Below are 25,557 nucleotides of genomic sequence, written 5' to 3'. Positions count from 1 at the left end.
TCAACCAGAGGCGGCAGGCAGAATTCATACACTGCGCACACAGCCTGTTCCCCAAAACACATAGGCGTGAACTAACAGAAATTCCAAACAGCCAAGTAAAACTCCACTTACACTCCGTATGGTATTTACCAGGCTTGGTAACTGCTGCAATATGCTGCAATACATTAATTAGCTGTAAACAGACACATAGTTCTGGTCATTTAGTAAACCAGTATTTTTATACATGCTTGCTTGCTTTTTGGACGTGTGAAGTCCTCTGAAGATTTAAAAAAAAAACCAAACAAACAGAAAACCAGACAGACACCTAGATACAGCTTCCTCTCAATTTGTTTTATTTGGCAAAGTAGCAATTCAGACAGTTCACACAGCATTTATTCAAGCTCTTCAAATCTTCTGCATTTCAACTTGTCCTCTTCTCCAAGAAGTTTTTACTTCAGAACCATTGCTCCATCACGGAGGGGTTTTCATTTTCCAATTCCTAAATGCTACTCCCGGATACTCCTTGCTGTCCGAGTACCTTGACTATCACCAACCCCTTCAGTGGAATGGGTGCACTAATCCCAACAGCCTTGGTCCCTGAAGTCTTACACCTCCTGAAGTGGTTCTCCCCGAAAAAGTTTTTGCCGGGTCTCAGCTTTTATCACCTCTTCCAAGTTAGGCTAGCATATTACACTGTGTCCAGAGACAAGAATTTGGATACAGTTGAGCTCATATCTTTCATTTAACTGATTAAATTAGTGAGAAGATGGAAATAAAGCTGAACTCAAATTGAATGATACAGTGACCAAAAGGTTGAACATTAGCATGCATCATTTAAGATATTTCACTTCAACACCAAGAACTAGATTCACAGTTGATTGTGGGTTAGTACAAATTTGTCAGACGCAAGTGGGTTTTTCTGAATTGTGTTTTCTAGAATACACGCTATATTAATTCCTTTATAAGATTAATCTTTGTGTATGTGCTCCCAGGCTGCAGTCAGATCAGGAGGTGGTACATTAACTTCCAAACATCTAAATAAATTAAGTGATACATCTCTTTTACACAGGAATAGGATGAGGCTGACATTCAAAAGGAAAGTTATTTAAAATGTTCCTCTTTCAGACTCAGAGGCCTTTGAATTTTAACCTTTCAGGGATTAATCCTATCATAAAATTCTTGCTGTTTCACCACAAAAAGTAAAAAATATTTTTGTAGTGATCACTACCGGTTGTTTTATACAAGTTAGTTTATTCTATGATCCTTTTTACCATAAAAAAGAAAATAATGATAACATGCTGTTTACTTTAATATCTGGTTACTCAAATCTGAGCAAGATGACTCAAGACACACTTCTCCGCTTTCCCAAAGCAGCTCACCTTACTGTACTGTGTTGCAATCTGCTGTTGACACACTGCAGTACCAAAACAGAAAACTTGGGGCAGAAAAAAGGTTTACAGCCTTCCAACTACTCTTCTAGATGAAAATCAAACAATTGCATCTCTATCTGTTCTTAGAAGTCCAGGATTCATTATTCCTTCTGCATGTATCATGTTTTCCTTGTATAGCAATTAAGAATTCACTTTCTAAAAAGCCAGAATTTTTCCTGGGTGCCCAGTTACAAAAATGAGAACATTAATACAGCAAACAGCTTTGCCAAAAGCAACTTTCTTTCAGAACTAAACTGGATTTTTTTATTTTTATTTTTTATAAAGAATCTAGCAATCCATATCTCAGTAGTCTACTACATACTGATCCTAATGTTCCACACAAGCACACAACACCACTTCAGCTTTTATTTGGCAAAGCAGCATCGCATAACCTGTTCAGTGATTGGGACACAGCTTACATCATATTTACGGAGTTAAATCCATGTGCATCACATCAGTAGTGAGCTATAAACCAAAACAGAATTTCAAGACTCCATTAATTAATTTTAGAAGGAAAGGGAAAACCATGTCTGTCATATCCAACTTGAACAGCAATGTTTGATAAGAGCGGCCACCCACCTCTGATGTCTTTAATATATACAAATGCCTGGTTTTAAGGTAATAAAGCAGCTGATTGTATCTACTACATGCTAGTCTATGACACCATGTCAAAAGCTTAAAAAGGAAGTTCATCTCCTTTTAGTAGCATCTAGCAGACATCGGAACACAGAAAACCTGGTATTACCTACATAGTGTCATACGATGCACAGAAGCAGTTTTACCACGGGACACAAGAGCCGAGAGAAGTTAGTGTTCAAGTACCCCCATCAAAATTAGAGTTCACAAGCTATAAGTCTTTATCTGCAGTTTTGCAGAAATTCACTTTGAACAGATGAAAGTAAAATAAAGGCATGTTCAATAAAACAATGCCCACATAAAACTTTCCACCATTTCTTTATCAGATTTGCCTTGAGCATCTAAAAAAATAAAACAAATGCCACGCTTTTCCATGCTGATAACAACAGTATAACAAAGTCCAAAACAAGCTGCAATGCTGTTGGTTTTCAAAAAGCTTTTAGAACTGGAGATGAGCAGTCCACTGTAACACTATGTTTGGGTCAAGATGATGTAGCTTTTACAATTCATCCCTGTAGAAAGAAAACACATGCAGTTATGTTTCTCCTCCCCTTGGAAATCATATTTGAAAAATTTTGATACTGAATCAGATTACATTTAAGTGCTCAAGCACATCAGCAAAACCTCAGAAGGCTCTTCAAGCATTTAAGAAGAAAAAAAAAAAGGCAACAGCAATCCCATATCATCTCATACTATTATGTGATGTATTGTGAAATATGGGTCCCTCTATTTGACATTTAATGGATCATTTGCTTTAACGAACATCCCCTGCACCACACAGCTAGTTACACAGCTACCTGTCATCCAAACTCTGTTGGCTACATGCTGGCAATAAACTGAGCCAACTTACTAGACAGAGTATTGGCAAAAAACATCCTCTGTAGCTGCCAAAAAGGCAAGCTTAGCTTCCGCTGCAGTCTCTCAAGAAAGCTAGGAACACAATCTCACATCATCGGCATGCAGTTTGTACCACCTGTTTTATTTATTGTGCAGAGGAGCTCGATTAGCTCCTGAAGGAACTATGCTAAATCAGGACTAGGTTATGGAAGGGGTGGTGGTAGTGAAGTAGGGTGTGTGTGTGTGTGTGTGTGTGTTAAAAGGAGACTCGGGTAGGACAAAGGATGCATCAAGAAGTCTCTCTAAATCACTATGAGGAATCTAGAAAATGCAGGCTTTTGTTCCTGCAGGACATTTAAAATATATTGGAACAGGAAACCCATAGAACCCATATTCCAACAGTGAAGTTATCATGTATTAGTGATTTGTTTAAATATTTCTAAAGCATTAACTTTAATGCAAAATGTCCATCAAATCTGAAAGCTGTGCACTGTGCCATTCTGAATGTTGGAAAATTCTAACAGAAGTGTTTGCCCATCCCCCCCCCCCCCTTTTCGATCTATAAACTCACAGTGAGTTTGCTGCGGTTTTTCTTTTATAGTAGGTGCATCACCCTCATTAGCCAAAGCAAACACTGTCTGAATTAAGAAAAACTTCACTAATGTGATTGCTGGCTCAATACACAATAGTATTTCCAGCTATCATGCAAACTAACCCACAAAAATACAGTGCTACATGCACACAGGCAAAAGCTTTGAAGTTACAGAGGCATTATCCTTCAGGAATCAGATAGCATGGAATGACAGCATGCAAAACATTTTAAAAGCAACTGAAAAGGCTGTTGCAACCAGTGCTTAAATGACTAGTTTTCTATCTAATGCAGCTGGGATGCAAACCTTGTGATTTGTCAGTGATAAATATTTGCATTCTTTGCACTTTGCACTGCCTTCTAATAGTGCAGTACTAATCATACAGCTTCAGAGTGTTTTAGTAATTACAGAAAGTAGAAAAAAGCAGAAGAGAGAAGAACACAGCTTGGCAAGGGTGAAGAAAAATCTGTTTATAGCCAAAGGTTTGGAAGTTCTCCGTATTTGCCCATTTCACAGAACGGGTATTTGTTTAATTTAAACAGATAAAAATAAATGAACAAGTGATACTCAGTTTAAAATGCAGTGCCGCTGAATTTAGGGCAAGTACTTCATGCATCCTTAATGCTTCCAGGAGTTGCATCATCAGTTAATATTTACAACTTCAAAAAGCATATGTCAGTAATGGGTACTGCAATTGCTGCTTTAGTCTCATATACCTAAATTGCTGGTATGATTTTCATAGAATCATAGAAGAGTTTGGGCTGGAAGCGACCTCTAAAGCTCATCTAGTCCAACCCCCCTGCAATGAGCAGGGACATCTTCAACTACATCAGGTTGCTCAGAGCCCCGGCCAACCTGACCTTGAATGTTTCCAGGGATGGGGCATCCACCGCCTCTCTGGGCAACCTGTGCCAGTGTTTCACCACCCTCAGCACAAAAAATTTCTTCCTTATATCGAGTCTGACTCTACCCTCTTTTAGTTTAAAACCATGACCCCTTGTGCTATCACAACAGGCCCTGCTAAAAAGTTTGTCCCCATCTTTCTTGTAAGCCTCCTTTAAGTACTGAGAGGCTGCAATAAGGTCTCCCCGAAGCCTTCTCTTCTCCAGGCTGAACAACCCCAGCTCTCTCAGCCTTTCTTCAGAGGAGAGGTGTTCCATCCCCCTGATCATTTTCGTGGCCCTCCTCTGGACCCGCTCCAACAGGTCCGTGTCTTTCTTATGCTGAGGGCTCCAGAGCTGGACGCAGCACTCCAGGTGGGGTCTCACCAGAGCAGAGCAGAGGGGCAGGATCACCTCCCTCGACCTGCTGGCCACGCTGCTTTGGATGCAGCCCAGGATACGATTGGCCTTCTGGGCTGCGAGCGCACATTGCTGGCTCATGTCCAGCTTTTCATCCACCAGCACCCCCAAGTCCTTCTCGGCAGGGCTGCTCTCAATCCCTTCATCCCCCAGCCTGTATTGATACCAGGGGTTGAATCAGGTTTCATCCTGATTCCTACCATATACTCTCATAGCTTTGTAGAAGCCTGGCCTTTTACTGTGACAAATAATTCTTAATCCTTTAAACCCAAGCTAGATCCTCAAGAAACTGTAAGCCTAAGAAAAATTCCATCTTTACTGTGAAACTATTAAGCATGATAATTTTACTCAGCCACGGACGTTGGCAAGGTTTTTGCATACTGTGGCTAACGCAATTAACGCACTGAAGTGTGGTTTGGTTTTTTTCTTTTACAAAATGGTATTTGTACTTAGAATTCAAATAAGTGATACTAACATGTCCATGTTTTAATTGTTGGTATTTCGCATTGCTTTAAGCTATTCCTGAACAAATAATAATGTTCCTGTAAGTTAAGTATATCCTAGATGTCACTTTCAAAATAAAGATTTTAATATTCTGTTTACAGAATTATAGAACATTTACTGTATTAAGGGGATCAGCTTCCCTCAAGAGATCTTTCACTCGCTCTTCACTAGTCATTAATCTAACGACAGCATGCCAGCCTAAAACAATCCATGATGTATGTGTTAAAATTATGCAGCATTTATTTTCTACTGTTATGAGAAGCTGAGCTTATATGTGCACTATTGGATTATATATATTATAAAGTTACAGAAAAGTCTTAGATCATCAGGTAGGTAACACTCCTCAGCTTTCCACCCAATGTGAACAGCTTGCAGACTTAAATTGCAGAACAGCATCAGTTGATCTGAACTTCAGCTGTATGGATCAGAAGCTGCCAAGCTATGAAATCTACCAGGTTTCAACTACCGGTAAAAACCAGGATACTTGCCTATCCTCCCAGCAGTAAAACTTCTATCCTGCTACAAAGCTTAAAAGGAGACTCAAAAGACAACTGCTATTTCCTTGTTAAAAATATCCTGTTGTCCTCTAGAGCCATATGAAAGATCTACTAATTAATTGGTATTTTTCTGCCTTTTTCTGGCCTTCACTATTTGCTGCGATTCTTACACAACTCATGTAATTTCCTTTCACCTTCATATATGCACTCCTTCCAATCTGCTTACTAGCTCCTGCTTAGTAAGAAATATATATATTTAAGTTTTAAGTCATCACAATAGTCATTCTCAGGCTCTTGGAATTCTAGCAAGGGAATCACTCATCTAATACTGTCAACTGAGGCATCAAAGCAACTTTATAAGCTCAAGTTAAAGCAAATTTCAGAAGTCATTAGCTCAAAATTACTATTCTAAAAATAAATTTAAGAAAGTTTGAAAAATTTTGGCTTACTAGTAGGGAAAACTATACAGGAATATTCCACATTTCCCATTGGGAGTATCCAACAACAAACTAAGAAACATTCTCAGAAAAATCTAATAGGTAGCATTTCAGGTAAATGTCAGAGTTAATTATGGGGAAAAAAACCCACCACAAATCTTATCGACAATAAGAAATAACAGAAGTTTGGGATACAGATAAGTCATGAAGCTTTGCGATCTGTCCCCACCTCTTTGGTGGAAGGCATTCAAATTCAATATTTGAACGAACATTTATAAATTTATCTGAAATCTGTAACTCACTCTTTTTGATCCACTTCAATTTTCTTGTCATTAGGCAGCATTTGACTTTCCCTTTTTGATACATCATTCATCTATGAAAAATATGCTGTCATTACCGATACTGTATTTCTAATTCATATTAGGCTACACTCTGAATTTCAGTATCTACTCAGTGTTTCAGCAGCCAATTATTTCTCCCTCTGTAATCTTAAAGGTAACTAGGCGCAATATTTGGACTTGTAGCATTTTAATCTGGAAAGGTGCTGTTAAAGTATTTATTATTTGCTATGATCAATCATCAAATTGAGCGAGTAGGTTGAAGTGACAAAGAAAAGGAATTTTCTCTGCAACCTACTACATCGGTTACAACACACGCATTTTTGCAGAATACATAAATTTTAAATTTAACCTGAAATATTTTGTGCAGAGATTCTTTTTGCCGAAGTAAAATAAGAACTTCAACCATAATCATTGGTCTGCATAGCCGAAGGAATTCTGGGCAAACAATTCCTGCTAATTTCAATTGAAATTAGACAACTAGCTCATCAGGGGCATTTGAAACACTGAATAAGAGTTTCTAAGCAGAAACATATCAAAATATTTCCTAATAAACACGTTTTCCAAAAGGGTGCTTAAACATGTCGTATGTACAGATAAGTGGGAGAGAGTAACAGCCCCAGTCTAGTCACTGCATTTTTTGCTCAGAAAGGATATACTGTCATTGTAATTTTGTATTTTATCAGCAAATATGAATTTAGCATGACATTTATAAATAATTTCTACTAATGCAATATTTTAAGTTAAAAAAAGTAATTTGTTAACTTTTTAAAACAGCTGCCTGTTTAGAAATAAAATCCATGATTGCCACAGACTCGTTGCTAAGCTTCCTTACATTGTTACTCACTTTAAATTGTCTCTCCATATTAAGTAGTAAGGGAACTCTCACAGAGAAGTAAAACCAGACAGATCCTAACTTACACAAGAACTGCCAATAAGGTAGCTAATAGGCTGTGTTCTCAACTGTGCGGCACAAGAGGTCTTCTCTCCTAAGTATTTATTATTTGCTATGATCAATCATCAAATTGAGCGAGTAGGTTGAAGTGACAAAGAAAAGGAATTTTCTCTGCAACCTACTACATCGGTTACAACACACGCATTTTTGCAGAATACATAAATTTTAAATTTAACCTGAAATATTTTGTGCAGAGATTCTTTTTGCCGAAGTAAAATAAGAACTTCAACCATAATCATTGGTCTGCATAGCCGAAGGAATTCTGGGCAAACAATTCCTGCTAATTTCAATTGAAATTAGACAACTAGCTCATCAGGGGCATTTGAAACACTGAATAAGAGTTTCTAAGCAGAAACATATCAAAATATTTCCTAATAAACACGTTTTCCAAAAGGGTGCTTAAACATGTCGTATGTACAGATAAGTGGGAGAGAGTAACAGCCCCAGTCTAGTCACTGCATTTTTTGCTCAGAAAGGATATACTGTCATTGTAATTTTGTATTTTATCAGCAAATATGAATTTAGCATGACATTTATAAATAATTTCTACTAATGCAATATTTTAAGTTAAAAAAAAGTAATTTGTTAACTTTTTAAAACAGCTGCCTGTTTAGAAATAAAATCCATGATTGCCACAGACTCGTTGCTAAGCTTCCTTACATTGTTACTCACTTTAAATTGTCTCTCCATATAAGTAGTAAGGGAACTCTCACAGAGAAGTAAAACCAGACAGATCCTAACTTACACAAGAACTGCCAATAAGGTAGCTAATAAGCTGTGTTCTCAACTGTGCGGCACAAGAGGTCTTCTCTCCTCCCTACTTATCAGTAAGAAAGAAACAATTAATAATTGGGAAGTTTTATGTGAAAGGATAGACATCCTTACCAGCATAATCACATAAGTGGGCACCTACTGCTGGATCTCTGGTACACTAATGCATTTCATTTTGTACCAGAGATAGGGTTCCTGTGTATAGTCTACTTCCAAATGTCTCATGGAGTCACATTTGAGAAGATTCCCACTAACATTTAGAGCTTAAAAATACTACTGCAGCTGAATCCAAACTAGAATATTACGGACTAAATTTCAAGAAATACAAACAATATTCACAAAATAAGATTCTTTATTTAGCACCACAACACCAATTTATTGAAATCCAAGGAGTCTTTTCCTTCCAGCTAGTCCAGATTTTCTTTTGCTAGAAGATCCAGTTTTACATAATGTAGAATGATGCAAAGCGTCTGAAGGTAGGTTTGACCTCAAACACCACTTAAGAGACCAAAGTCACTGTTGTGCTGCTTTGTAAAGAGCACCTTGCAGCCCTAGTAAGGAACTAGTACTAACTTGTCCAACATGTGAATGGCTAAGCAAAAATTCAAGTGGCTTCTTTCTTGCCAACTGGAAGGTCTGCTAGCCTAGGAAAATGCTGCTGGCCTGCTGATTGCATTTTGTGAAGGGACACCAATTCTTAACGTGATGGAACAGTTACCTGCATTAGGAATGAAATTGCATAACATAATGTAAACTAAGAGAATGACAAGCTAAACACACAGGATTCTTGAGCTACTCTAAAAAACATTATTGTTCAATGAATTTTAGATTTACAACTACAGTCTCTCATACACTACAGCTCCTTATTACAGAAAGACTTAAAGATGCTCTTTCAGAGGAGTCTCTACTTGATCTCTGCTCACAGGTCTTCAACAATTTAAGAAAGATAAACTGAAATACAGGAAGTGCAGGAAAAAAATACTTCTTTCATCTTTGATACTAGAATAGATAACAAATGCTGATTTATAATTAGGAGTTTCCTTAGCAGCAGCTGGATAACCATACCCTTTGGACTCACCAATAAGGAAAAACAACAAAAAAGACAGATGCAACCTCCTGGAAGGTCAGCAGTACACTGGCAGTTATCCTTGAGAAGGGAATGAGAATTTTCTTCAGATCACAAAAAGGACAATTAGAAGAAAAAACCCAAACGTTACAAGAAGTGGACTTCTGAGATTTCCTTTAACAGAGATTTCCAAGTCTGAACCAAATTTAAACGTATATAGCAAGAAAAAGCCTCTACGCCACTGTAGCGATCAAGGTAACCCTTCAGGCTAAGCACTTACCTTTTCTGATAACACCAATGGATAGTCTTAACACTTAAATTAAAAATAAATAAATAAAATCAAGAAGTATTTCAGAAAAGAACAGAAATTGGTAAGAATATCTGGGGAAAAGAACCCCACAATACTCATGACCGAAGAAGGCCCAAAGACAATCTATTACTTCTTCCTGAGCTAGCAGCAAAAACAGAGTACAAAACTGCACAGAAGAGATGCAAAGACCTTAGAATTCTGGTCCTTAATACACTACACCACCTTCACCAGCAGCAAAGAATAACCACTGTCATTCCAGAAACCCTTCAATAAACACTATTTGTAAGAACACACGTTGCTGCTGTGAAAAAACACAATTGCTATTATAATCAGATCAGGTGGAAACGCAGAAAAATCTACAAAACCTCTCTGGAAAAAAGAAGGCTTAAGAAGAATACTTCTCTTTTCTGGAGGAAGCAGAGCATGGACTCCAAACTTGAATAAAGTCCACCTCATTTGCCAGAGGAGGAAATGACCACAAAGCAAGACTTCCAAAGCCTTACAAGAGGCAGGAAACCCCCGAGTACCACGCTGAGGGAATATTGGCAATATTCGAGGACAAAGTATTAATTTGCACAACAAATACAAAACATCTGAATAGCGAGCATGCTTCACAAGCTTTGAACTAAGCAGTAACTCATTAAATTTGTTCTAAGAGTCATTTGTACATGGCTATACAGTAATCCAAGAAACACTGAAATGAAGTTTCAGTAAGCAGCAGTAATGCAAACTGCTTTAGTTGTACTTTTTATGGACATTTTGATAGCTTAAACTCTAAGTACTCATGTATCCAAATCACAAGCTATGCTCCAGAATATCAAGGGGATAAAACCAAAAGTCTAAATTTAGGAGTTATAAAGCTCAAAAGTTGTTTTCAGAACTCAATACACTTCTATGCACTTCATTAACACAGATAATACATTCACAAGCATTTTCTGCCAGGAAGCAAAACAGGACTGCTGCTTTGTTCATTCGCATACTAATGCCTAGCATGGTTTAAGCTGACAGCTGTGTTACGTCTATGTTACTGGCCATTCAATTCAGCAAATTGGAAGGTTTACTACCTCTAGAAAGGCATTTAGAGTTTGTTCTGCTAGCGAACACAAATATGTCCCCATCAGAGACAGATGACAGACTTCTAATAACATGTCTGAGAAAATTTTCTGAACACTACTCAACTACACTTATACTTGAGGGTAGAGAAGTACCTTCTCTACTTTCTGCTACTTGGAGGGAAAAGTGCTTGCAAGATTATCTATATTTCCCACAAAGGATTTCACAAAGATTTTTCTTCATTTGTGACATTTCAGAAAAATACAAAATGAACACCCAATTACCACTAACTTACAGGACAAAACAATATTTATTCTTAAGTAGTATTTTACACTTTACCCTAATTACTGGGCAAGCTGGTTATAAAAAGTTCATTAGAAGGGAAGTTTAAATTTAGAAAATACTGTGTTCAAAACAACAAATAAGAAACTTCAACACACCAAAGACTAAAGAAAACACGTCCGAAAGAGACAAAGTGCAACCCATGCAATATTTTTCTTCTGCTTTTAAATTAACTCAAACTTAGCATAACCTCCTTTTGGTGATGTAGTAATGCAGATTGAGTCACTTTTCATGGTATGGAGGAGCAGAAAGCAGTGACAGCAGCAAAGGCAGGCCTTGCAGTCTATCTGCTTAAAATTCACACCCTTTCACCTTGCATGTGTGTGGAAGAAGTAAGTGGAACAGAAAATCACTTCCACCTGGACCACTGCTTCTCTTTATCTGTTAAAGGCACATATATCACTCCCATCAGAGGCTTCATTTTGACACTGCCATCTTCTAGTTTGTCATACTGTTCGAGCATCTGGTTTCCCCCTGCAGGACCAACTGGTAATATCAATCTTCCGCCAGGTTTTAACTGATCTATAAGCTAGAACACAACACAGAAATTAGAATGTAACCAGCCACTTCAGAGAAGCTGGGTCCAAAGTTTCTTACATTAAATTAATAGCTTTGCCACAGTTATCTATCTACTATTATGCAATAGATAACTACTTCAATTAGGAAAAATAAAAAATGCACTGAAAATGAGAGTATCACAACAACATGGTACAACAACTGGTATTACAGGAACATTCACAATAATTTCATGTAATTCCAAAAGAAGGTAAAATAGTAATTGGATTAGTTGGGTTGGTTGCAGTTTTAGTTTCTACATAAGAGCAGAAAATTATGTAAATCACAAATTATTTTTACAGTAGATTCAATCTTTTTAAACTGCCAGTTTTAACTGCTTGATACTTATTGTGCATCAGTACAGGCCCATTGTCTAACATTTTTGGGGTAACTGATCTCCCCTTAAGTCTGCAGAATAAGATTTGAGATTTGTGACTTTTTTTTTTTTAATTTATCTTCCTGGAGTAATTTTAAGTTGTCTACAATACACTCACTACCCAACAGCTCCTCTTTCATTCTGTGAATGGAACAGCATGTTATAAAACTAGTCTAAAATATATGAATATGAGTAAGATAAGTGACAATGTCACTTATGTGTGAGAAATGTGTATGTGAGAAATGCTTGCATTTTTTTTTTTGCTTTCATAATTAAAGGAGGCTAATCACAGTAGTCTCAAGGAAAATTCAGTACTTCCCAGATGCCATGAAAAAAATCTTAATCCCTGTTACTAACAAAAGTTATGATTAAGAACTGTTTTATTCACTCATAAGCTTTAAATTACCTTTTTAATTGTCATCTGTCAACACTTTGCTGGGAGCACCCCCCCAAACACCCCAAAATAAAAAAAAAAATAAAACAACAGCCAATGTCTGTATATGTCTAACCTGTCTATAGCACCTCAAAACTCCAGTCCTTCACTATCCCTCATTAAAATTCAGATTTAAAAAGTTTAACTGCTAACTAGCATTATCAAAATCATGCTATATATTCCCATTTACCTGGTGAAAGGAAGAGGAAAAAAAAATAACCTTATCTGCAAGAATGGACTTCATGTATGCACACTCTAAAGTCCCTAGTTATTCTTCAGCTTCTCTAGTAAGAGCTGCCCTGTATCCACTCTGAAAGCTACGAACACATGGCATTGTATTTCCAGCTGAGCACATTACTTTTCCAACAGGCTCAATGCCTTAGAACCTGGGAAACAAATACTTAAATTTTGTAATTCAATGTTTGATAAAACCAAATTAATTTATTAACTCAAATGCTCTAGTTCATTGTTGTAATAGAGGGTTGTGCACAAGTAATTTTAAAATACGTTTATTTAGAGGAGAGTTATTAGAACATACAGCTTTGGCAACCCAACAGGAAGCCCAATTTAACAGAAACAGAAAAACCACACCATACAGTAATACCACCCTGCCCACTGATACTCTCAGCAGTGCAAGCCTACCAAGTATTTTAGATATATATGTATGTAAAACGTTCTTTACAGCCAAGAGATTACTGAATCACACACATAAAACATAAAGGCTTACTGCTTGGGGTACAACTGGTGCTGCAGCTCCTACATGAATCGCATCATAGGGAGCTTCTTCTGCATATCCCATTCTTCCATCTCCCACTGCAAGAAAACACTTTTTTTTTTAACATTTTCAAAAGGAGTGGAGAAAACAGCTGATCTGCCATATCTATAGGTAGATAAAAAGCTATGCTCAGATTTCAACTAAAATTCTGCTGAGCAGTAATAACATGAAGTCAGTTTAAAAATATTAACACAATTGTAAAACAGATGCAACAAAACACCCTCATACATACATACACACACTTATAAAAGATATGAAATATTACTGAAGCACCTGAAATTAGAAAGCATGGGTTTATAACAGAAGTTCTTGGAGACACGTGGTCCACCCAGAAGAGATACTTAAGTATTTATGTGCCCTACCATTCCAGTGCAGGTGACTTTTCCCCTCATTTATCCTCTTAGAACATACACTTTGCCTTGCCTTGCCTTCACGCACACCATTCCTAAATATAACGCAAATCATAAGTCTGGAGCATTAAATCTCAGAAGCACATATCAGAAGACCAAAGGTGAGGAAAAGACAAAGCAAGTATACACCTACAACTGCACTACCAATTGGAATGAAAGTCCACACCTACATTCACACATTAATGCAGTACCACACTAATCCCCACATATCCCCCTTTGCCAGAAGATGGGTCTCACTATCCTTCCTGCAGACAATTGCTGGACTAACATGGATAGCCAGGTCAGACCTGTGGCTAAAGCTCCAGGTAGCTGCTTGGAAGATGTCAGGAGTAATTAAGTTATTCAGAGGGCTACCGATGCAGCTTCAGCTTTGGTGGAGAACCACCCTATCATAAATGTCTCACACCATGCCAGTCATGCAGGATGAAAGGGGAACAGATTGGGTTTTTTAAGCCACTGAAACATAGCAAACTAAACTAGACCCTGAGTTAAGTTTTGAAAGAAGACGATGTGCATGTGGTATCCACAAAATTTACAGGAAACCAACGGGAAATTCAGAGCAAGGTAGGCAAGCTCTCTCTGGAGTTGTTTAGGAACAAAAGTAAATGAGGCTAAACCATCCATAAATTCACACTCTGAATGCAGAAGTCCCAGTAATCAGTCAAGAAGAAAAAGCAAGGAGGCTAATGAACATAGTCCTCTGCTCAGCACAAGCAGAGGTTGTTTGGGGTTTCCTGTCTTCAGACTGAGCTTCAACTTCTATGCAACCACTGTTATCACAGGTTAATTAAAAGGCTGAATGAGTCAAAGAAGTTCTAAGCCCCTACCAGAGGCTGAAAATTTATCAACTTTTTGCCTTCCAACAACTCACAAGGCAGGAAAAATACATGGTGGCCATAGCAGGTTTCATTTTGACCTCAGTGATAGGGAGGGCCACCCAGGCAGTCACAACACCCTTAAGTATCCGAGAGTGTACAGGAAGATCTGGACAGCTCCTCGAAACAATTAAAACTGGGGAGTTTGTCATCTTTCATATTAGATCCTGAAACAAGACCCTGCAAGGACCTTCTACATTCAAAGCTTAAGGACTATAGGAAGAGAGCATGTTTCCCCAGCCCTGAGAAGACCCTTAAAGCTCAGTGACTTATTTTCTCGTATCATCAATTCTGACCAGCACAAGCTCCAACCAAGGGCCACCTTGGCAGAAGGTGCCAAGCAAGAACTACCAATGCTTCAAGAGGACTCATGCCTATCGACCATCGATTCCACTGTCAGCTTTTATTACTGTTGCCAGTAATGAACATGAAAGTTCCAGTATTTCCAGGGCTTAATCTCTCTGACTCTGCCAAAGTGGGTTCTACTGGAACAACCACTTCAATGCAGTCAAGTATATAATTTATATTTGCTTAGTAGCACTGTACACCTCCTCTAGAGAAAGCAGTGATGTGTTACGGTATCAAGCCGCTGTTCCATCAGAGAAGGCAACGGAGAAAGACTTATTTAGCTCAAACATACAGATACTGCTTTGAATGATGTTAGTTACACAGGGAGACAAACCCTCATTTCCTAAGATGCAGCAGTAGGCATTAAAAGCAGTGATCTCCTGTACTGCTGGCAAAAGAAGAAGAGATTGCGAAGTTGAAAAAAAACAGCTGTGAAAGAAACTGCTAAGTTGTCTTCTGAAGAAGAATGCATGTATTCTGAGACTTAAATGCACCTTGTGCACTGTCCAGAAAAGTCTGAATGCGACTTCTGCACATCTTATCACTTCACTGACAGTGGTAAGAAGGACCCAAAACATCTAAACCCTTCGCTCTTAGAATCAATAGTCCAAAGCAAAGCTACCCTCTTCAGAATCAGCACGCACACACAAAAAAAAATCATGCTCCTTTATATGCATCAAGCACAGCATGACTCTTCCCTTTTAACATCCACAAAAATTTTCCTGGCTACAACAGTCAGGTATACATCCACCCACAATGGGAACACACTTTTAGATATCCAGAAGATTTAAAAAAAAAAAAGTCAGCACTCATATATTCAGTGTGATACAAATTACTACGTTCGTCAATGTCCAAGGGGAAACAGCAGCCCAAATTTTGAGTGTGTGCTTACATCCTGAATAACATCACCCATCCTACCGAGATCTCCAGCTACATGCAGCCTGTTAATGAAGTAATCACAGCAGTGGGTGGCAGGTGGTGATGAGGGAGGAAGTAATGTCAGGACTTGCTGACATAAAAGGGTTTTGTAGCTTGTTTTTGAACCTAGATGTGACCTACTGATCACGGTACTCAGTGTCTCTACACAGACCTGTTTCACAGAGTTGTAGCATGAGCACAGAAACAGAAGAAAACTACTTCACTGTGGTTAGAATACCTTCATCCCCTCTGGCTATGTCTGCATCAGCAAATAGTACAGATCTGCTTCTATTGTACTCCACAGCAAAACAGTTTTTGCTGAGAACCTGATGTCCATGCAACATATGCATTTCAGAATGATCGCTCTGGCCTAGTTCTAGTCTTATTGGCTCAATATCCATTAACATATCAAACATATTTGGTTGCTTCTCAGAGCACAAAATTCAGAAGGAATCAAAGCTTGTGCCCTCCAGGAGTGCTCTCATGTGAGCCAAAGTGTGGTAAGTGGAAGCAGTTGAGAGATTCACCTCAAAGGCACTCTCCTGATTTTAAGAAAAACACAAAATAAAAACCAAACCCCACAAACTAATACAGATATACCCTAAGTACACCTATTCCCGAGTTCTTAGTGTGCTTCTATTACTGAGACACTCCAAAATAATGTTGATGCTTCTGAAATGCAGTTACAACATATCTGAGGTGTGACAAAGCAATGGAGAATGTTTGAAGCGTATTTGTCAAAGGCAGCAACTGACTTACCTAGTGTTAATTCATACAGTTCCCATCACCAATCAACCCTGGGTTTTCGGGGGGGGTGGGGGGGGAGCGGGTTGTGTGGCTGGGGAGATTGGTGGTTGGGGTTTTTTTATTTTAAAAACCAGCTCTGTCTGGACTCTAGCTCCACATCAAAGAGCTCCCAGGAATCCAGCACAGTTGAAACATTCTTCTCCACCTAATTCACAAAAGTGCTACTCGTCCGTCTGTTTGGTTTTTTTTTTTTAAACGTACCTCACAACAGAACTATTCAGAAGTCTCTTAGTCATTCTGCTACACAGTCAAACATAATATAGATGATGATGTTTACTTAGAATTCTAGACTCCCAAGAGCATCAGAGTTTGTTTCAGGTATAACCAGAAGCATAAGTCCAAATTGCTCTTGTACAGCCACAATGGAAATTATCCTCCCATTCCCCCTCTCCAGCCCCAACAGCCTCAGTATAACTTCTCTTTCAAGGAAGTTTAAGGCGTAAGTGTTCTCAGCGAGGGACACTGCATTTTATACACACGTATAAGTATTTGTGTTGATTGGCTCATTTAAAAAAGATTTAGAAAAGTCCCTCATTTAAAAAGAGACCAAGAATCAAAATGGTAATTAAGGTAAGAGCCAAACATCACATAATAATCATTTTTCCAAGAGCTCTTGTAAGAAGCCGCAAAATAATCCAGACCTTCAACTTTTTTTTTTAAGCTTAACAAACAATGATAATGAAGGGAATGCGTTCCTCCTGCCAGCTTTGCATCTTCTAAAAAAATAAAAAAAAAACAAAAACCCACACAGCTTTTTCTTTTAGTCAAATAAGTATTATTTAAAACAATTCACTGTCCTTGTATAATTTTAGCATTATTTCCTCTAGTTCAGAGTTACTGAAAATAGTTTGGTGCCAATTAATCACTTCCCTAACATACAAATACCATTAGTTTTAAAAACAAGTGAAAAACTTCAGCAATGCATACTGCCAATCTAGTACTTTTTCCGCTCGGCTCTTTGCGTGCCGCTTTCTCAATTACTATATCAGAAGTATGAAGGCTTTGCTAAAACGCTTATATTTAGATGACAATACTTTTATTCAAGAAAGTCGTGCATTCAAACCCAATTTTAAATAGCAAATTTAACATGACAGACCTTAGCATGTAAAGTATTTTCACCGAAAAACACTTCCTTGTTAAGCTGAATGATTACATATTCTTTAAGATTACCAGAAGTCATATTCTCAAAACTGTATGAAGGTGATATTTTTCAAAGGCCTAAAGACGACTTGGATTTTTAAATTTTCATTTGGCTCTTCTTTCTTTGGTTTAACTTCTTAAATTAGAATTTTTAATCACATCCAATTCCAGTTTCAACCAGCTGCTAGAAAGAATATCAGTTTAATTAGTAAGTATATCAGTCTCATGCTCACCAATCAGTTTCACTCTTCCTGAAGACAGCAATGTGGGATCATCTTTTTTGACATTATTTATTGAGTCATCTACTAGTTCTTTGATATGATCAATTCCTACAACTTGTCCTTTGGGACCAACCTGGAATAAAAATATACAGTTGAATAATTTCCGCTAGTTTTGATTTATTTATAGAATGAGTATTTCTATCTCCTGAGCCCATTTCTCCAAAATAAAAACAAAAACAGTAAAGCGGTAGTATATTTTCCCAATGTTATTAAAACTACTGCTTAGAATGACACATCCTGACTGCTAGAAGCAACTGGTAATTAAACTTTGTCAGTACAGTCTTATAAATGCTTGTTACAGTCATCTTTGAGATGCGATTCAAGTAAGCTATACTATTAGTGGAGATTGTTTCTCTGAATTTTTAGAAGTTTTAGATCGTGAGTGTTTGCATTACCTGCAATAAAGTAACAACTTCAAGGACAAAGACTAGAACTAATCTCCTTTCATGTTGAATAAACTTTCTTACAGATTAAGGTTTTTCTAGAGAAGACCTTACTTCAAGGAAAATAGTAAGTCATGCATGTTGTTCTACGCTATCTCAAGAGTCCTATTCTTTCAGAAGCAAATGCAGCAATTAACAGTCAGGGACAAACTACCTTCCACCTACCCTTGCACTCATGAATCTACTTTCAGATTTACAGCTCTCTTCCACAGGAAGAGTGGAACTTTTGAAAGCTCGTAACTCACAAAAGGTCACAAAAGATCTGTGTATTCTGAGGTGAAAAAAGACCTACTAGCAAAAACTTCTCCATTACAGATATTTCTTCTGGAATTGTGTCTTTATTCCAGAAAAAGTTATTCCAATTTTGGAGAGAGGAGAAAAAGAATCCAAATCTTAAAATCTGACCATTTTTAACAGGATCCAGCTCAAAGAACACAATGGCAGAGTATGTCCTAGCTAGTCCATATTGTCATACAACTTTGTCTCCGGACACATTTGAATGCATTGGTTATGTTTCTGTCTCTTATGTTTTAATGTTGCTAAGACATGGAAAATTGATAACTGGTTATTGATATCATGAGGGGTTTTTTCTATTTTATTATGGACAAGTCCTATGCTAAAAACATCCAAAGAGCAGTGTTATCTCTTCTGTTTCAAGTGGAAGACCACCAGCCTCGCCTTTGACACAGAGCAAGACACATGGCAAGTTTTCACTATGGACAACCACAGGTTACTATTTGGAGGAATGCCTGGCAGTCGGTTGTACCAGAAGCCGGCAAAAGACCCAGTGTAGTCCAAACAAAGGGTAACGTCACAGAAATTAAAACTTAGCAAAATGGTCATAGCATGAAACAGCCCGATATAAAGTAAGGGAACCTCCTGCTGCATGTCACAGTCCATTATGCTATTTCTGAGTCCTCATCAATTACCTCTGTCTATTACCCTGGAACTTTGAAGTGTGTGCGATCAAGACAATAGCAAAATGGCACAGTTTTTGGGATCTCCATGGTCTGTTTGGAATAAAAACATACCACACTTTTTATACTTCCAGTACTTACAGGATGAAAACTACAATTAATTTAATTTGCCAGCAACCTTTAAAAGTGAATAAACTTATTTAAGTTTGTATGCTATGTAGATAACTTTGTCACATCAGTTTAACATGAAAACCCAAACAAAAATCTTAGAGGTGCTTTGCTAGTCTAAGTAAACATAAAGCTTTCCCAGAAGAACCACAAATTAGATTATCATCATAGGAGTAAAGCTGTCATGCCATCAATGTGCACTTAGGTACTTTGTGCTGCAAATGCGAGTTATTCATTCTAGATCTCAAGTAGACTGAGAAGCAACGTCCACGTGATCCAGTAAGCACATCCCCAATTGAATTTTGATAGCAAAACACTTTACCATCATTCCCTATAATACACTTCTTTCAAGCTTTTGTTACTGTTAGAAAGAACTTTACAGAGAAAGAAAGTCAGAGCAGTACATATTGTCTTATCTACATTCATTCAAGTGGATGAAGCAAGATCCATATTGCACAGTAATAATGCTATCAAACAGAACAAAAGCATTTATCTAATGTTTCACAAAACACATGTCTGTAAGGCATTCCACAGCGTACCACCAAGGAGGATTCAGAAGAGGAACACGACATTCATATGGCAATAAAAGGATTGTGTGATTAACTTCAGCAAAATTGGAAAGAGATTTCCTTTCTGTGGTAATTCTGACTTCTCTGCAGATGTTTTCAGCTATTCTTATATAGCTGTTTTAAAAGAAAAAAGTGCACAATCACATCTTAGCATGTCTTATCTAAAATGGCTATTCCTCTATGCATTCATAACTTGTTAGTGAGAAATACACATAACTTTGACAAAAGTTTTCACACCTGTAGAATTGGAGTTCCCATGCATACTACTAACACTTGATTATTGACTACAAAGACCAAAAATAATAGGTAGAAAGTTGCATAAGAGATATTTAAGATTTCCTAAACTGCAGTTTGGTTAACTTATTTAAACTACCTTTTTTTTTTTTTAAATATGGCAGCTAGCACTTCAAAAAACCTAAATGCACTTTTGCTAGTGCATTGCCCAGTCCTAAACATTCTTATCTAATTCTTAACACAGGAAACCAGAAGTGATTGCAGACTCAACAGATCAGTGCTTGAAAACAGAAAACCAAGTAGCAAAAAAACCCATATGAGAATTTATCATATACATCACCATATTCCAAATTAACTTCTCAGGAAGACAAAAAAAAAGAATCTAGTTGGCAGTTTAATGAAGGTCTCTGCTAGTTATAAAGCAATGAAAGAGTCCTGGAATGGAGAAGGAGGAACTGATTACATTCTACTACATAAATTAGTCTAACAGTACTGTAGCTACAGCCATCATAAAACAAATCTTTTCATCTTTTCTTCCTGATGTAAGATAGGGTGGAACCACAGAGAATTCCTTACATACAGGTTGAACAACCCAGAGATTAAGTTACTTGGAAAAGATGTGAAAAGAATATAAATTAGTATCTAACTTAGAAAAGATTAAATGGATACTTATAGTGATACTCACGCAATATAGTAACAAGAAAAAAAGAAATTAAATTCAAAGACAATTTATATACATACAATATATTTTCCTTTGGAAATAGGATTCTTTTAGGTCTCACTAAGCTTTCATCATAACAGGAAGACATGACAATTGATCACAATAAGAACATTCATAGCCATACAAGGTAATGTAAAAATTGGGCTGGACAAGACAAACATCTCCTTCCTTCAAGCTATAAAGCAACCACTACAATGTAATCAAGAAAAAAAAACTTCCCCTCTAGGCAGTTTCTTCACCACCACACGATTTACTGGACCCTTTAACTCAACCATCTAGTATCACCTAGGGTAAGAAATGGGTACTAATCACACCCAGGAGAGTAAGTTATTTTCTGTATAATCTACATCAGTCCACTGTACGAAGGACGCTTTTTTTTCCCCCTTTAATTCAGAGTTACGCTGCAGTTCAAGCAGTTCTTATGGTCAAGTGATGAAACTAAATATCTCACCATTCGCGAAAAGCATGCTGTAAGGATTCCACTTCCAGATCCTACATCAAGTGCTTTGGCTCCTTCATGTAACTGATCAGAAAGAAGTTCAAGAGCATATGCGTGCTAAGAGAAGACGACAGAGACAGAAAATTCCAAAATATTTTAAAGTGTCTATTTTACCCAATATATGTTCATTTCTTCAGTGATTTTGGGCAATGCACTGAGGATTCATGTAAGAAATTTCAGAATTATTTTCTATGACAAAAAAGGGGAAGGGGAGATAACGACATAATATAATAATTGCTATTTCATTGACTTCAACAAATTGTGTGTGTGTATATTTTTTTTTAGTATATCTAGATATAAGCTCATCTGACCATTCAAGCTTCTAGCACACGCTCTATTTAGATATAGTTATTGGGAGAGACACCATAAATCAATTTAATTCTCTTCAGGTCTGGTGGTTCTTACTGTTCCAGCAGTATATGGCCCATAAAGAATTTAGCTTATAATTATGCTATATACATTGGAATATGCTGGGACAGAGGCTAGTTAGGAAGAAGGCAGCTTTGGAGCATCAAGGAAAATGGCTATTAAAACTACCTCTTGTATTACCTGCACACTTGCTGAATCAAAGAGTAGGAAAAAGAGGTTGCCTTTAGCAAAGGCAGATAGCCAGGCTCATATATGAAATGTAGTAGTCTACAGACACACTTCATGAGCAGTTTTGCTTTCCTACATGGTGGACCAATACACAAACTAAGCTTAGGTCACACACTAAAAAACCAATTCATTCTTTAATATTTCAGAGAGAGCCATTACCACACTCTTACGGCTTAATTCATCATACCCAGAAAACAGAAATAACTAGAACATTTATTGTTAGAACATTTACTGTTAACATTTGCTTAGAGGATGTATGTCCTTCTTGCTCTAACACTTCATATACTACTAGTGCTAAGCATAGAATAATTCAAGGATAATGACATAGGCGAGTTAAAATTTTGAAAACATAATTAATACTTATTTTCACACTTAGCCACAGTGCTTCTTTCTCTGTTGTTCCTTGAATAAAATCATTAGTATTTCCATATGAAAGTCCTGATTTTTTTATATTGATAACTAGGTAAATTCTAACCCAGCTAGGTAGTTTTTTAGTGAGGAGGAGCAGACTTACTATGTTTTTACACTTTCCAAATATTGCAAGGACAAATTATACATTTCTATTCATCCCTCATCTCAGAAAAATTACGTCTGTGCTAGATTTATGTACTGAAATCCCCTCTTAACGCTCAGTCATGAATGCCCTGGTCTCAAACCACTTGGCAAAAAACCTGCATCTCAGTATAATTTTTTTTTCCCCTGTCCAAAGAATTAAAGGCATTACAGCAATACTGTACCATAGAAATCACTGTTATCCACTCCTGAATTCTTGTATTTTTATGAATTACAGAGTCAGAGTAATTTCGGTTGGAAAAGATCTCTGGAAATCCTGTGGTCCAACCCTCTTGCAACACAGGGGCAATTTAAATTAGGCTGCTTAGAGCCCTGTCCAGTCAGCTTCTTTGTATATTAAAGAACAGAATTTCCACAATCTGCGAAACCTGTTCCAGTGCTTAACTACCCTCAATGTGATTTTTCTTTTTCACCCTAGAAACTAATCAGAATTTCCCATGTTGCATTTTTTTGTCCACCACCTCTCATCCTGTAACTGTGCATCTCCAAGAAAAGTGTGGCTCGATCTTCTCTGTGCCCTTCTACTAGGCAGTTCACAACAGCATCACTGCAATCAACTGTTCATTAAATTTGCTAGGATAAATATTGTATTTCAGAAGCATTTGGATGTTTATAATATCACCTATACTAATCACATAAGTTTAAAGCTTACCATATGTGGAGCACTGATTGTTGCTTGGAAACCTGTAAAACAAGAGAATGGAAGAATATGTTGATCATTGTTCAGACAGGAACCTTACAATCTTTATCATCTTGACTGTAAAACGCAATACCTTAATTGTCGCCCTCATTCAGGGCGCTACACACACACCCCAACAGTTACATAGGTACTCTACTTCAGAAGTGAATTAAGGTACATCATCTGAAAGCTACACCATGTCAACTCTCGTTTTCTTCTCTGGACAGAAGGGAAAAAAAAAAAAAAAAGGATTCTACCCTTGACCTCAGTTACAATCTCCATTTTGTCACTATATTGCCTTAGCTTGATCAAGTACGTTGAATTCAGAAGAGTAATGTCTCCCAGCATAATGTAATGCCTTTTTCACTTGGTCCCTATGTAAAAACCTGGATTTGTTAGTTTGAGTTTGATGCAGTGGGGACCATAGAACTTCTGGAGACAATAACCTCACCTATTTTGCAAACAGCACACACCTATGAAAAAACATGGAGGAACACTCACCTATATTTGTTTCTGTGGAGATATATAAGCTTTTGAGATGTATCTTAAAAGATTTTTTAATTTTCCTACGCAACTAATAAAATCCCATTACAATTCATAATTCTCCCCACCCACTATTAAAGAAAAAAATGCAATAATTTTCCTATACAAATCATAAAACCCCATTACAATCCATAGTTCTCATCACCTGTTGGGGGGGGGGGAGAATTTAGTACATTCGCATAATTCATTCTCCTGCCTTGGAGAGAGAGAACTGGGATCTGGATGGGAAACAACTGTCCTAAACAACTGTCCTCTCAATAGATCTTCCCATTTAAAGCCTATTTTCATATTTTAAAAAAATCTCATTTAAAAGGTTTAAGAAACTCCGCATTGATCTCAACTGAATCATTTCTGTAAAAAGAGAGACTGTTTCTGATGTAAACTGGATACAAATTATTTTTAAGTACTTAAACATCAGCTGCACCACCACAAATTGCTGTGGTTTAAAAAATAAATACATATTTACACAATTAATATTGACTGAAGAACATCTATCTACTTGATGTATCCAAGTATGCCAACCGCATTCCATAACAAATCAAAACTTAGTTAAAAGGTATTGAATAAACTGATAAAGAACTAAACAAGCTTCCAAATTTAAAAAATTATGTTCACATTCTTAACATACGTATGTCAGAGGCAGTCACAGTTATGCAAATTAGAACAATCTCAATCATTTTTACAAGATGCTCTTACCTATAGACTGTGGAGAATCCATATAAGGGTTGTATTTTGCATAGTGGCAACGGTCTGTAGCCAGCATTACTTCAAATACCTTGTCTGATTTGATTATTCCATTTTCTATAAATAAACAAACAAATAAATAAAATTGAAGGCATCGTTTCTCTTCTGCAGTGCAAGAGCATGTGAAATACATGAATATATTCCTAATATTGTGAGAAATCATGCTACCTTACCCTCTCTAACACTCTAACCCTCATCACACTAGAATTTAAGCTGTGGTCCATAGATCAAACAATGCTTAAGCCCGTGAACTTTGAACAAGACTTTCCCAGCAGTTACAGATGCTTTTCTGAAACAGTAGAGACCATTCGCAAAGATCTATCCCCTAGAAAAACTCAACTTCATGCACACCTTTGATATTCCTGAAAACATAGTCATCATAGAAACTGGTATTACTCTACACACCAAACAAGATATGCTTCGTATTTCTAAGCTATGTGAGTAATTATTGAAAAATATACAAAAACAGGTTAGAAATGTGAAGCTGGAGCACCCTTGCTCAGTATTTTATTTTCAAGATCAGTTGCTCTTTTGTGTTGGCAAAAGAAAAAAAATCCTTTCATAAAACTCCTACAGAATCAGAATTCTTACACTGGGGCAGTCTGAGGCCAAAGAGTCAAAAGACTTTGAATCTTTGTTCACTTTTCAAAATAAAACTAAAATGCACATGCATGCAAAATGTCAGAAGCACTGTGCAGTGCAGCCATTTTTCCTTGCAATTTTATTGAAGTTTTTTTTAACAATGAATTATTTTCTTTTTTTAAAGTTCTGAAGAGACATTTATGAGTAACGGAAAACTTTAGGAAACAAATGGAAGAAATTAATCACTTGCATTAAAAGACGCAGTATAAACTACAAGTAACTGAAATTTCAACAATGGATTGCTTCATTGAACTACTTACTTTA

General features: G+C 37.1%; 1 protein-coding gene across 2 annotated transcripts; it reads right to left on the bottom strand.

Annotated features, from left to right (window-relative positions):
• Positions 1-309: 309 nt before the first annotated feature.
• On the bottom strand, positions 310-24,814 carry PCMT1 (protein-L-isoaspartate (D-aspartate) O-methyltransferase). 2 transcript variants are annotated; one of them, XM_009324131.1, is made up of 7 exons: positions 24,604-24,814; positions 23,338-23,369; positions 21,468-21,572; positions 17,917-18,037; positions 13,138-13,223; positions 11,359-11,575; positions 310-2,557 (listed from the first exon to the last, which is right to left on the bottom strand). In XM_009324131.1, the coding sequence occupies exons 1-6, from the start codon at positions 24,812-24,814 to the stop codon at positions 11,396-11,398; spliced, it is 735 nt and encodes a 244-aa protein (XP_009322406.1). In that variant the 3' UTR covers positions 310-2,557; positions 11,359-11,395. The 2 variants fall into 2 exon arrangements, with proteins under 2 accessions (XP_009322406.1, XP_009322407.1); XM_009324132.1 differs by having other exon boundaries at positions 11,406-11,575; positions 24,604-24,702.
• Between the last annotated feature and the right edge of the window lie 743 nt (positions 24,815-25,557).

This window comes from Pygoscelis adeliae, unplaced genomic scaffold, assembly GCF_000699105.1.
Source record: "Pygoscelis adeliae isolate BGI_AS28 unplaced genomic scaffold, ASM69910v1 Scaffold105, whole genome shotgun sequence".
Taxonomy (NCBI): domain Eukaryota; kingdom Metazoa; phylum Chordata; class Aves; order Sphenisciformes; family Spheniscidae; genus Pygoscelis; species Pygoscelis adeliae.
This window is presented reverse-complemented; position numbering and strand designations above follow the sequence as displayed.